Genomic DNA, 14,952 nt, shown 5'->3' on the forward strand with positions numbered 1-14,952 from the left:
ATATTACATAGGTATCTGATAACTAGATTTTAAACGTACATGTCTTAACACTAGCTTACATTCGCCTTCACTTTTTTCTTTTATTTTAATTTTTTTAATGTGTTTTCTCTATAATACGATACGTTTTTAATATATTCTAAGTAGATACCTAGATCCAATCTACTGTTCACGTAAAAGTTCATTTGTATACGCGTATCTAATCATCTAATATACGATAATTTTGCAACTAGTTCGGTTTTAAGAAAATTTACATAATTTTTGAATACTTTAAAATATTTACACGGGTATAAATATAAATACTTTGTTAATTACTATTTTTAGAGAAATTTAAATTACAAGTTTTTAATTTTCCACGTCGTTTTATAATCGAACAACAAATGTTTTCAAATAAAGATATTGAAAAAGTAATTAATAATAAAATAATTTTTATGCGTCTTTATTCGATATTGTTATAGATCATTAAGTTATATTTTATTTAAAAAAAAAAAAAAAAAAACTATTATTTAGAACGTGATCGTGACAATGAATGTAATTGTTTCTCTAATTATATAAACAGATAATCCCATTACCAGGTTATACACATAAGACACAAGTAAATATAAATTTACAGAAATAATTTATGTATAACTGTGTATAAGTAGGTATACCATGATAGCGAGACACAGAGAAAATGATATTTTGTGGTTACAGAAATGTCGTTTTGCTTACACACCATAATATATGTAATATTAAATTACTTTACTATAGTTGCGATATTTACATTTTAATTTCGTACTACTGTGTACACCTACTTTGTAACCTTTCGTCTACAATATTTTGATACTTGATATCTCACAAAATGGTGGAAAATTTAAAATTTTAACGATAAAATGAACTTCAAACTAAAAGTGATTTATCCTAAGGCAAAATGACAATATTTAAAAGCCGAATATAATCTTATATAATAATATAGTAAAAGTCAGCAAGCGCAAAAGTACACTGTTGTAGTCTAATGTTCTTATATTATAATATACAAGCGTAATAGTACGGTTTTCAAGTGCTTATATTTAACGCATACATAGTTGTAAAGTATAAAATAAGGGTGAATCACCCTGTAATGTTAAACGTAAATACACATTGGCAATATTTAAATCATTCATCGGACGCTTGTATAATGTACGTATAACATTAGGTATATTATATTATATTATATTATGTGTAAGCATAATTTATACACACTCAAGTTCTCCAACGAAATCGTTTCAATATATAAATACCTGTGTTGACAGTTTTTGATTTTCAACGATCGAGATGTAGTTTTGTTGGTTTTGATTGTTCGACATCGGTACTGAAACACAAACATAAACGCACATTAATATTCGCACGAGCACACGCCACACATCATAACGCCTGAAACAATACTATAATATACAAAAACCAACCGTCGCAATACCCACCACACAAAGGGTTTGAAAAAAAAATTACGGATAGTCGTCCGCCAGAGGGAATGGCAAATCTTAATCTACAAGCGCATTGAAATGACAAAACGACACGCTCCAGTTGTCTTATAAAACGAATATAAAAATAAGAATGTATAGACAAGTCGGTATCCTCGGCACCCATAAGGTATATGAGTGTCATTTTCATTTTTTAAAGTGATTTCAGCAATTCAACGTGTAAAATTTACTTTTAATCAAGCTAAAATATTTAGTATTAAAATATGTTTTTTCTTCGATATGAACGTCGTATATATAATAAAAGAGAACGTATTATCAAAGCGCACTCCATCATAACTCTTCAATATATTTACGATATTCGATAATACGAGTACCTATACACATAAAGAGCAATCGCGGTGGTTACTATTTTTTATGAAAAGTAAAAAGTATATACCTACCTACTTTTTTTAAAGTAACAGTCACGTTTAACAAAATGCAAACGATGAAAAATATTTAAATTTAATATACTCAATGATGCTGAAGTGACAACAACACTAAGTCCGTTTGAAAATGTCATACTTTTACATCGAGTTAAAAGTCCATACAAATATTATTTGAAAGTAAATAATACAATAACATCGTGAAAATATTGGTACAAACATTAAAATGAGATTATTTTAATATTAATACCTAATAATAAAAAAATGCAATGATGGTTTGACAATAAACATAGGTATTAAAAATTAAATAATTGATATTTAAAAAAAAAATTATATTATTGTTTACACAGCAAAATATTATTAAGTATTCACCTGCGTGATGTTTTTAGTTCATATTTTTTAACGAAGCATGATGAAAGCAATTAGACACGGTTCTAACAAAATATAATATGGTACACCAGTACTGATAGGCCTATCATAGATAAAAATCGAAAGCAAAAATGTTTTTTAATTAATTCACACGGACACAACTATAAAATACTACCACGACTTCCTGTGTCGCTCTCAGGGTTGTCAGCTCCATCTATATTATTTATATATATTTTTCATTCGTTCTCCACGCAATATCACCCTCGTCAAGATGACGTCATTTATAGCCCTCGCATGTTTACAGCGTGTACAATACATACACTGTAGGTATATAAATATACATACCCTTGATGAGAAAATATGCCCTACTATAGTAAGCGACATATAATATACATACTATAGGATATAATTATTTCTAATAAGTAATAATTTTTAACGGTCTGTTTATCGAGCAATACCGCTACGTCGACATAATATTAAACTCTTCTTTATACGCCGGTATAGCTTGTAAAACGATAGAGTATAAATATGATATGTCGTGTATACCATCAACCCTGCCCACCACTCATCGTCATTTAAAATGCAGTCACATTTACACGGCCGCCCCGGTATCGGTATAATGTTTGTTGTTTGTATGGCAAACATCTTCTGGGGGACAACAACGGCTTACGCGACGATTTAACCTTATCGATATTACAAAACAGAACTCACATACCCACGTACATATTATTATACATGAATATACTTGATAAATCCACAAGATTATATAATGATATACTTGGGAACGTATACGAACGAGATCGCTCAACTATCGATCTCATATTATACAATAATATAATATTATATGAATACGTTTTTTTTAAATTTTATTTTTGCGTTTTAATGATTTATTTGATAAATAGAACATTTTGCATCTGTAATACATATTCGTAAATAACAAAAGATATGCATTTATTATTCTTCAAGTTTTTTTAGACCTTAAGTTAAAAGGTTTGTATGGTTTATAGAATTATTTTATCCTAGTTTTTCTATTTTGTTTTTTCATTAGACCGTTTTAGGTCAATCTTAAATCACAGAAAAAAGTAAAATTTTTTTAAAGTCATATCATAGAATAAAATCGTAAATACTTTTGCACAGAAATGCATCTACAATTCAATAAACATTTTGACTTTACCATTAGCTGCACCTAAATTCATTAGCAAGAATTAAAAATAAGTTGTTATGTACTCTATATTTTCAAAACACAAGTCCGTTATTATATTATGAAATATTAAAACATTGCTTTGCTATTAAATCTGAATACAGATACAGGCACAAAAATAATAATACATAATATTATAATATTTCCATGAGTAATAGCTTTAAGCTTTACTATTACTGTCAACGTATGCAGGGCATGTTTAAAAACACATGATATAATAATAGGTATACGAAAGGTGTGGGATTGATATATAACTATTAACATGCATAGCGTAAATAATTACCATTCCTTAAATAAGATAAACCATTTAAAACGTGTAAAATGTTTATATAATCATAAGAACTGAGCAAACGAGCCTACACTGCCTACACTACCTACATGTATAAATATGTACCTGAACAATTGAGATTAGTGAAACAATGGAATAATAAGCTGATAATCGGATATTTTTTGCTAGTAACTTTATCTTAGACATAGAAATACTATATATTATTAAATATTTAAATAATTTGCGGTTTTAGTCAATTTTGTAATTGGTAGTTAGATTCCTAAATTATTAGTTATTTATTATAGTATAAAACTTTAAAATGAATACATAGTTTTTATATTCTGAACGAGGAATATTATTGTATATATTTTACAATAAATTTTTTCTAGAAATTATTATTTTAAAGTTAGAAAATTGCGAATAAACTTACCGACAACTAAATAAAAATTTTTAGAATTAAACAAATTAAAGATAATTTATATTATATTTTATGGTATACATAAGTATTAGTTATTATGTTATAGTATGTATATTGTATAAACATACTATATGTCTATAAAATTATGAATATTTTATAAAATATATTCAAAATGTAAATATATTTATATACTGTACCTACAAATTATGTATAAATAATGTGTGACCAGCAGTATTAAGATAAACAAAGAGAATGAAAATAGATTATTGTGAATTTGTGTATCAAATCCCATTGATTCTATAATAATTCGCCATTTTGAAGCCTTGTTATTTATTATGCTCCCACTTGAACCAAAAAAAAATTTAATTCATTTTAGATCATGAGTCTTAGATTTACCAAACATATACTAACAACATATTATCCAAAATATCCAAGTATTACAGTAAATTTAAGTTGATTTATACCAGATTTTATTCGTTGGATACATTGAAAATAAAATCTTTGTTAAAACTAAAATGCTCGACGTGTTTTTCGTCGTTATCGACTTGCGCATTTGATGTAGCCAATAATATGTATATATATAATGTATGTAATAATATTAATACTAATAGTTAACTATTTTCTACGAAAGACATAAATAAATTTAAAAAACGTAAAATATTCGATAAACCTTGTGATACGGCTAGGTTTCTTATCGGATTCCGAGTATCCGAATGACAGCTGACGCATGTTTGTTTCATATACTTAATATATTATTTATTTTAAATTTTTACTTCTTCATTTTGATGATAGCAGTGAGCGGACTACTAAAAAATATACTTCAACATAACTCTTTGTAACTTAGGTAAGTAATTATATAATTTGATAACTTTTACGGTAAATTTTGCTACTTGTTATTTATTTCATAGATTTTAAGTGAAATTAATATATTGTTATCAGTAAATATTTTAATATTTTAAATAGAATTTATTATGCGCACACAGTGACATACCCAAAAATGTTTAACAAGATAAAGTTAATGCAAATTAGGTACTTTAAAAAATTATTTTCTATTTAAATAATTGAAGTAATATATTAATATCTCTACTTAATACGTCATGCACTTATATAAATAAATTAAATAAATATATAAATAATACTGATAATTTGAAATTGAGTCCTTGTAAGCTACCCCTACTGATTAATGGTTTTTTGTAACTATCTTATATAGATGTTCACATATTATAATTATATAAATAATCGATATTTAGCAATCAGTAAAATAATTTCGTTATTTTTAATTATTTATCTAATCTACTTTGGCCAGTGTAATGATTCTCATTAGTGAGATGTATTTCAACAATGTGTAATGAATAATGATTAATGTTCATCGATTTACAGAATTCCATATTAATGGCAAATAACCAATGTAGGGCATAGGTTAATCTAAATAGACAAAAATACATTTGTAATCTAGTTTTATGATGAGCACAGGAAGGTTAAAATAATAGCTTAAATAGCAAGGGACATAGGGGGAAGTCGGATATGATCCATGCACGGCGTTACACTGAAATTAAGATCTAGTTTGTAGTATTGTAATTTAAATTAAATTAAGTCTTTTATTGTTCAACACAAAATAATGTTTTTTAAGATTACAAATATTAATTATATAAGTGCTTGCTGGACGCGTTACAACAACAGTCACGATCGCGATAAATTTCGTTCTTATTCCTCTGGTCATCAAAAAAGAATTAAACAAATTTATATAGAAAAAGAACATTCAAAGAAACTAAATTGTGAAGATACAATAAATGATTTTTCATCCAAAAAAGCTAGAAAAATTAAAGAATTAAAACTGACAATATTTTACTTTAATAATGTATTATGTTTTCAAAATATTATAAACTGTTCAGCTTACTATTTTTTTTTTTAAACTTCCTTTATAAATTAAAGTTATTATTAAACATTTAATAATAAAAGTACTTATTAATTATATTTGTATTTTAATATTTTATAATTATGATTAAGATGGTTAGTTTATTTTATATACAAATAATATGACAATACATTTATCATTCATTGTTTTGATTTTATTTACATACCTAATGTACAATAATTGTTCGTTTCAAAATCGATTGACAAAATTACCTTTTGAATTAAATTTATAATTAATTTAGGATGAGGATGTAATGTATAAGATAGGAATGAGGGCTCCATATTTTTTACTTGTCTCGGGCCCCGCAAAACCTTGCGCTGGCACTGATAATATGCTAGTGCATTATAAAATCAATATCCATACATATGATAAAAAAAAAAAAAATGTTAAAACATAGTAATTGTAACACAGTATATACTTAGGTGTGTACACGTGTAGTAAGTATAAATGTATAATTTAAGTGTTAATATTTATGTATACTAAAAAATATATGCGAATAAGTAGTAACAAATATTGTGCCTATAGTCTATACTGAGGTAATCAGAAGACTCAAAAATAATTTTCAATTACACGTGCACGGATCTATTTAGGGTAGAGGGCTGAAAGGACTGAGAATGTTATACATTATGTATTTATTTGTATATAATAAATAGTGCATGCGTCTTAAAATTCGTATACTAAAGACATAAAAATTGTTATAAAATCATGTTCTCTATAACATATTGTGTACTAAAATTATATTTATATATTTTTCTAAAATTATGTATTTCGAATTTTGAGATCCACATCAGTAGTGCTACGCAACCGATATAATCTGATCTTTTTTACAAAATAGAATACTCGAAAGCATATTAAAGTTGATGGGTTACTATAATCGATGGCTTAAAACGATTTGTCAATAATTAACTCGTACACACAAGTATTAACTTAAAAGCATTACGGTCAACGACCATCGAGAAATATAATATAATATCGACAACTCCCTGTGCGACGTATGTGGATGTTCTGCCTAGGAAAAAAAATCATCTCTGGATGGCGCGCCGAGAGTGGGATGCGTATAAATAATAAAAAAACTACTAGACGATATCGCCGTGGTGCGTGCCGGAGGTCGATTATAAATTATAATAACTGATAAGTATAATAATATATGATAAGTACACGCACGTGGACTCTGCCTAAAAGAACAAACATACGATTATCCTGCATAGACACGTCATAGTGATTTTATTACGATGGCGTATAAACCTCCTATAGTTTCAATATTTTCAAACGACCGTACGTACACATTCGATCAGTAATACACGATCAATAGACAAAATTTTCGTTGCTGAGTTTCATATACATAATATATACGAGCACAGTCGATAAAAAATGTAATAGAAATTTGGGTAGCCATCAAAGCCTGCACGATAGAGCACGACCACCTGGATCGCCCTAATTCTGGGGGAGCGGGAATGATTGTAATTCTTCAACACAAACATTTATACAGACGGCTTTTCTTTCACTATACTCTCTTATAAACATTTATTTATTTCTTAAATTTTTATAACATGAGGATATTCACTTTTTTTTTAAAATTTTTTTTTTCGTATTTCATTATAATAAATAAATTATAAATACACACAAAAAATGTATTGTTACATTTTTTTGTTCACAGTATAAATTAAATTGAATTATATTAAAAATCTGTCTAAGACTCTACATCACTGTAGCAGCCACGAAGAACGTACATAAATTGAATAATTTCCGTGCACTCGATCCCAGACGTACATATACCTATCTATAATAATATGAATGGCGAGAAACGCCATTAAATGGGATTAAATTATGAACATGTTTTGATAAATAATATTTAGATTTCGGATGCCTCTTATATCTAAATAATATAAAATACACAGTTTAACAATAATAATAAATCTACGCTTTATGTGAAAGGTGATAATCACGTGAAAAACGAATACGCTTATTATGATAACTTTATACGATTTGTAATGTAAATATCAATATTATAATAATATCGGTATAATAAAACGTCATCTAAGCGCGAGCGGTATACACAACTATAATATTGTATATTGATCTAAATTATTCATTGAGTAATATCATTAGACCTATATGAATTCTTATAATTCGTAGTAGATTTTTCAACGGCGCGTCTCACGCTTCAACTTATTTTGTTTAAAATACCGCATTAGGAGTAAACAAATAAACGGAAATAAATATAATACGAGTACATAAGCAATCTAAACGTACTCAAGTACAATACCTTTGTCCTTCATAATATAAAGATATATGACGCGCACATCACAAGTAACTGTGTAGATAACTGATTTATATTTAATATAGTGTCACAAGACTACATAGTCAAACTACACTACGCTATTATGATGATACCTGTTATCGAATGTAATTGCCACAGTTGCTCGGGATATTTAAAATGGCAATTAGATAAGGCGTGCCACATCGCAATACATCGAATGATAAAAATATTATATTTTTACGTTTAATATGTTTTACACAAGAAGTTAAATTTAACAAAAATGTATTTATCAATAAACATTTAACAGTTTAAACAGTTATATAGGATCGCGCCCGACCGCACAAGTGTTTTATCATAGCTATGAAAATAAAACAATATCGAATAAAAGCGTAAGCTTATACCCATGATGTCACGTGGGTACATCGATTCTAGACAAAATAGATAATAACGTGGAAACAATTTTGTATCAATAATATATTATATTATTCATTAGCTTTCATAAAACGTACAGTTACACTATAACATCATATCAAAGACGAAAACTAATACCACTGGTTATAGAATAAAATCTATTCTACAATCAATGTTAATACTATAATATTATACAGTGCAAATTAAAACCGTGTGATTACATTTAAAATGTTAATTGTAGTATCTACTTTATTTGGATAATGTTGCAAGCGCAATCTAATTGCAGGTATATCCGTAGGTCGTCTAAGTTAAAAGTGTACATGAAGAGACGCAAAGTAGTGGGAAACGAGCAAAAGTAAAATATACAGCCAATACCAATAATTAACATAGAGTAGTGCGATTTGCATGTACTATCTTGTATTTGTCTGTCGTACTTTTTTTTATTTCAATTATCATGATCATGAACGCTACCATTATTAGCAATTAATATATTAACATTATAATAGATCAATCGAAAGAATACGGTGTGAAACTTAACGATTTCCTTGTACAATATATTACTCACTTATTCTTACCTATTTAGAATGTAAAAGATTCGACGTATAGATTACAAGTAAAAACTACTTCTATATTATAAAAATACTAGACCAATTTAGACATGCTTTTAATAATTTTAATAATTCTGAGTGTCTATCATCAATACGTTAGACAAGGTATGAACATTTCAACACTTTAATATTATTATTCATAATTGTATTATTGCGATTCGTTATTAAGAAAAACAAAACAATAATAAACGGTTGGCTTTGTTATAAATAATATGAAATATACTTTTAAAAAAAAGCATCGCAGTTGTGAAAGCATGAGGTTCTTTAAACGCAATATCCGAGCGTGGTTTAATTTTTAGATATGAACGAGTAGTTTCAATCGAGATCATAATAATATCTTTTCCAAAACATCGAGATTTTCGCAATTAATATATATATATGACCGTTGGGGACTTAACTAGTTAACTATATACCAACGAGGCCACGAAAACCGGACGAGTGCCGCAGACGAAAGAAAAATGTCTGCGCTATGTACACATCGCACTGCGATACGAACAACAAAATATGATATACGTACCATATGATACGATAATATTATCTCTACAAGCATATTATTATTATATCTCAATCGATTAACAATGCAGCAGCTAAATCGTCTGACAGCCCTTAAATTTATAAATTTAGATCTCAAATTTTACTCACTAATACGCTTAAAATATATTTAAATATATAAAATTAAAAATTAAAATATTTTATAATTATATAACATTTAATAAAGTGACTGCATGTAAGTAAACATAAACAGTCCTCGAGTATAATTTGTATACTTACGGGGTTAAATGCAAATCATTTGTTTATTCAAATTCAAATTTTCCTAATGTTTGAGTTGATACCTTAAATATATACTATCTATCTACTTATTAAACTATTAGTCTATAGAGATAATATTTAATTATCATTTTTCATACTACATTTACGATGTTATTATGATTGTGATTTAATAGAATTTATAGAAGTTTTGACCTATACATATATAGCCCATATTGGAGATAAGTACACGCAGTATATAAATTATGCGCAACTACACAATAAACATTGTAAGAAGCGGTCGTATAGTGAAGAAAAACGTTATAGTGCAAGGAACCGAAAATGATGATAGGCTTACAAAATATACCACATACGCATAAAATTGTGTGGACTTGTTTCACCGACAAAGCCTGCCGTTTTGGCACTGCACAACGATTAATGTACTGGCGGACGATGACGTGAAAACAATTTGATCCAGAAACGAACGATGCGCGGAGAAACAGGCCTGCAACAACCGTGTTTTCCTACGACTGACTAACTGACAATTCGGAAATTATCGCCGTTATATTATATTTGCGAGTGTATAATATTAAGCAACGCATAACAATTTTAATAGGTCAGTTTTGGACCGAACAAAAATCGGTTGAGGTAAGTCAGACGTGGTGAGAAACATTGTCGATACACACTGTAGCTACACCACCATTTTCCTTTAAGGGATAGACCGACGGAAAATATTAAGGTATACCCGTTCGGAAAATAACATAAAACATGCTATATGAACGGCTACGGCGGTGACCTCGACCCTGTTATGATTTATGAATTCGCTGATTGTGGTACACATGGTTTATTCTTTATCAGTCATTACCGATAATTTTCGTCATCGGCTGTCAGTTACTGGATCACGAGATCGAAATTTAAAAAAATGTTGCATTGTCGCGGTCGTCGCAACAAAGAGTTTAGTTACTATGGCGTCTGCTTGTAATGCGGCCGGCAAGGTGTGGCACACAGATTTATAATTATAACAATATTATATAATACCCGTTAAATTAACAATTTAAAACAGGGCTGTCGTCCTTAGGGGACCTTGAACGTCGGAAAAACTAACTTAGAGTTGGGGTCTTGCGTTAAAAAAAAAATTATAGGAAAATTATATTATTTAATACCATTTAAAATTTTAAGTTTCATAGAAAAATAACAGAAAAAAAATGTAAAAATAAAGTATTTATTTAATCTAAAGTAAGTAAATAACGGTAGCGGACGGCTAAAGAGGTATAGTAATACTTTCAAAAATTTCTAAAACTTATTTTGTTCAATGCGCTGTTTATAGCTTTAATTCGCTTCTAATAGATATATAGTATTGTCGATACTAGCTCTTAAAACTATTTTGATGTAATTCAAAGACTTAACTAATTTTCTGCTCTTAACGAAAGTTGAACAATTCTTCTAGAATTAGTTAATTTTTAATCAAAGTATGAATAAATAATTATAATTTGAAATTTATATTAGGCTTTACAATTATTTTCGAATATAATGGTCCTGTTTCAAACAACAGGTTGATGTTAACGTAAGAGACAACAATATTATGTGATTCGATACTGAATTTTAATTTTAAACGTCGTCAAAAGCTTGTATTTAGTTTGTACACACGAGGTACTTGGAAACCTCATCATGTCGAATGCCCAATATATTATTTATTTTTAATTTTGTTTTAATTTTATTTATTTAAGCATCAGGTATCATTACTTTTCAGAGATCCATGAAGAGCCAACGCAAAGTACAGTTACAGTCTTGAAGTAAAAAATAAATAATAAAAATTTATTGTTAGCCACAATCTATAAAATAATATGACAATTTAAATATTTTATGACTGTAATATATATTAATCGATGTTTAAACGTCTAAATGGCATACTATCCGTGCTTACATGTTTGAGAGCCTTAAAAATATATTTTTTATGACGTCATTAATGTGATAATTCTTTATGCGTGGATTACCAACAAAAAACAATTAGTCTAATGCAAATCCCGCCCAACTATATAAAAATACCAAACAACAATTGCGCTGGCACAAACACTGGATATAATACAGGGCAAATATGTTTTTATTATCATATTATAATATTATATACTCACCCCATTTTTATGCTCAAAAACTTAAACCATATGAAATATTTATTTAAAATCAGATTATTTAGTTTTTAATAGATTTAAAAGATTAATAAATTATATTTATTTTTTTTTCAAATGAATGAAAATTATATTATAGATCAATGAAAGATAAAATAAACATAACGATTTATTACAATATAACAATAAGTAATATTTTCCAATAAACAATAAACACATAACTGGGAGGTAAATATTGTCTCATAAATCAAAGAAAGAGCAATGCTATGCTTAAAATACATACACAACGAAAAAATATGCAATACTTTATTTTAAAATGCAGTAACGATAGCATGCAAAAAGAATACTTTTTACTGGGCCACATTAAGGATTGGTGCAATTGTACTGAGTTACAAAATGATGGGGCTTGGAGATAACACGGCATATGTTCACCTGAGAAAATTTTAAGTTAAACTTACACGAATATTGTATTTTTTAGTAATTAAATTTGAATTATGGTTCTAGGATTTCATTATTATATAACACAGAAAAATTTTAACAGAATTGATTGTTATCCTCGTCACTTCACACTACATTATTTATAAATTATCTAAGCTATTATTTTATACACAGCTAGAATCACTTTATTCGACGTTAAACTTTTAATATTCAATGATAACCTTAATTAATATAAAAAACAATATGAATTATATATTGCACAAGGTTTAAAGTAATAATCATAATCTCAGTGAAAATTTAGATACATACTAAATAATAATTAGTTAATATACTAGAGAAATTTAAAAATGATTAATGTATTATTAAAATAAAATAATAAATTATGGATAAGATTACGATTTTATTTTTGAAATGACATAACGATATTGTGCAGTATGCGCACCTACTATGGTCAAAGTGATGGATCGTCCGAAACGTACGAACCTATATTATAAACAGCAGCAGGTCGTCGATCAACGGACACCGCAGCGACCGCAAATATAACCCGTTTGTCGAATATCGACCATATGTTATAACGAAGTCATTGAGAGAATTCTGTAAACCTATAAATATATATATACTTTTTGATATACATCGGACGTTGTTAGTCCGACCTTTTAATTTTAGATACCGATCCACAAACAAGAGCTATATATTAATGGCTTAAAACGATATTAGTGGTAAGAATTACAACGATGTTCAACTTTTTCGAATAGAAGGAATGTATTAAAAAAAAGGTTCATGTCGTGTAACACATTTTCGTTTGCATCGGGAAACTAATTTATTCGAGTCTATGATCTAAATACACGTTGAAAGAGCTATTTTTCGATTTTTTTCAATTTATCTACCAATATCTTATCTATTCTCATATTTTAATCTATCATCATTAGGAGTACCTTTATCGCAGTCAAATGTTTATAGAGATCAAGGTGTAGGTTAGGTTATGTACATTCCAATACTATACAAATAGATAATAATTGGAACCTAAAAGATACAAGTTATAATATTATTTGTCTTGACTCTAACAGGTAACAAAAACTATAAAATACGTTAATATGATCGCAGTGATTTAATTTAGTTTTCTTATTTGCATTGGCAAATAGTGATACAAAGTATTAATAATATGTTTTTGCATGCACTATTAAACAAAATATATTATTTTATATTTTTAATTTAAGAAACTTAAACGATTTTGAATTAATTTAAAAAATATATTCTTTTTAGTTCCTAGATACAACAATGAAAGTTAAAATTGCAGCTATACTGATTTTAAGGATTATCCTTATCGACGGATTCCTAGAAGATGGCGTGACGAATGAAAACAAACCACATACAGGTAAACATTTTAAATACGATAATTTAATTTAAATATTCAAAACCTATTAAACATTATTATGTCTTAACGAAGTATGAAAATTAATAAAACAATTATAAAACAAACAATGTATTAAGTATTTAAACTATGCAACTTATTAAGCATACATAATATATATTTTGAATTTTACTAGATCACTATTACTAAAATTTAATAAATTAATTAGCTTTTAACTTATATTCTATTAATTTTTTATATAATATCAGTGATTTAAGCTAAATTTATTTATTTATTATTTTTTTTTTTTTAAGAAAGTAATTGAAATGTAAATAAATAAATGTCTGTAATTCTCTGTATTAACTTCAATTTGTTTAGCATTTAGTAATTCATTGTTATCATATTATATTGAGCTTTTGCAAGGAAATCAATTATTTTTTTTTAAACATTTTTTCACAGACGAATATGACATCACAACGATTTATAAAACAACGGCAGTTCATAATGTTGAAGAAGAAGACAATCGTAAATATTTAATCAAACAAAGAAATAAAACATTTTACTATTGAATATATTATTTTCAGAAAAACCTATCAATAATTCTGAGCGTATATACTACGATGTAAAAATACATTTGAGAACAAATGCGATTGGTATGCCGATTAATTTTAACGGTTTCATTTTGAGTTCCGATAAGAAAAGTTTAGAACTCATAGCGGACACTAAATATCTGACAACATTAAACAATATTTTTACAAGAAACCAAATCGAGTACAACCCCGATGAATGGACCATCTCGGAATTATCTATGTCTAATGGAGCGGAACCCCCGAAAAAGTTCAATTATGATTTGCTCTTATGGAAAGCTAATACCAATGAAGAATCGTTCGAGATCAAATGGAAACAAATAAATTCAATTAAAATGTGTATATCTATATCCTATTTACTAGAAGATGAATCGAAATGTACTTTGTCAATGGCC

General features: G+C 27.6%; 2 protein-coding genes across 2 annotated transcripts in view; one reads left to right on the top strand and one right to left on the bottom strand.

Annotated features, from left to right (window-relative positions):
• Nucleotides 1-1,256: 1,256 nt before the first annotated feature.
• Nucleotides 1,257-14,952, bottom strand: part of LOC112594300 (mitochondrial ribosome-associated GTPase 2) — a 62,898-nt gene continuing 49,202 nt past the window's right edge. The window contains exon 2 of the transcript XR_003114647.1: nucleotides 1,257-1,327. The gene's annotated coding sequence lies outside the window, so the exon portion shown is untranslated. The remainder of the gene's footprint in view (nucleotides 1,328-14,952) is intronic.
• Nucleotides 13,805-14,952, top strand: part of LOC112594470 — a 12,188-nt gene continuing 11,040 nt past the window's right edge. The window contains exons 1-3 of the mRNA XM_025339261.1: nucleotides 13,805-13,994; nucleotides 14,430-14,495; nucleotides 14,555-14,949. Of these exons, the coding sequence (XP_025195046.1) occupies nucleotides 13,898-13,994; nucleotides 14,430-14,495; nucleotides 14,555-14,949 (558 nt within the window). The 5' untranslated portion in view covers nucleotides 13,805-13,897. The remainder of the gene's footprint in view (nucleotides 13,995-14,429; nucleotides 14,496-14,554; nucleotides 14,950-14,952) is intronic.

This window comes from Melanaphis sacchari, unplaced genomic scaffold (genome assembly GCF_002803265.2).
Source record: "Melanaphis sacchari strain LSU unplaced genomic scaffold, SCAv2.0 Contig22_pilon_pilon, whole genome shotgun sequence".
In the NCBI taxonomy this organism is placed as follows: domain Eukaryota; kingdom Metazoa; phylum Arthropoda; class Insecta; order Hemiptera; family Aphididae; genus Melanaphis; species Melanaphis sacchari.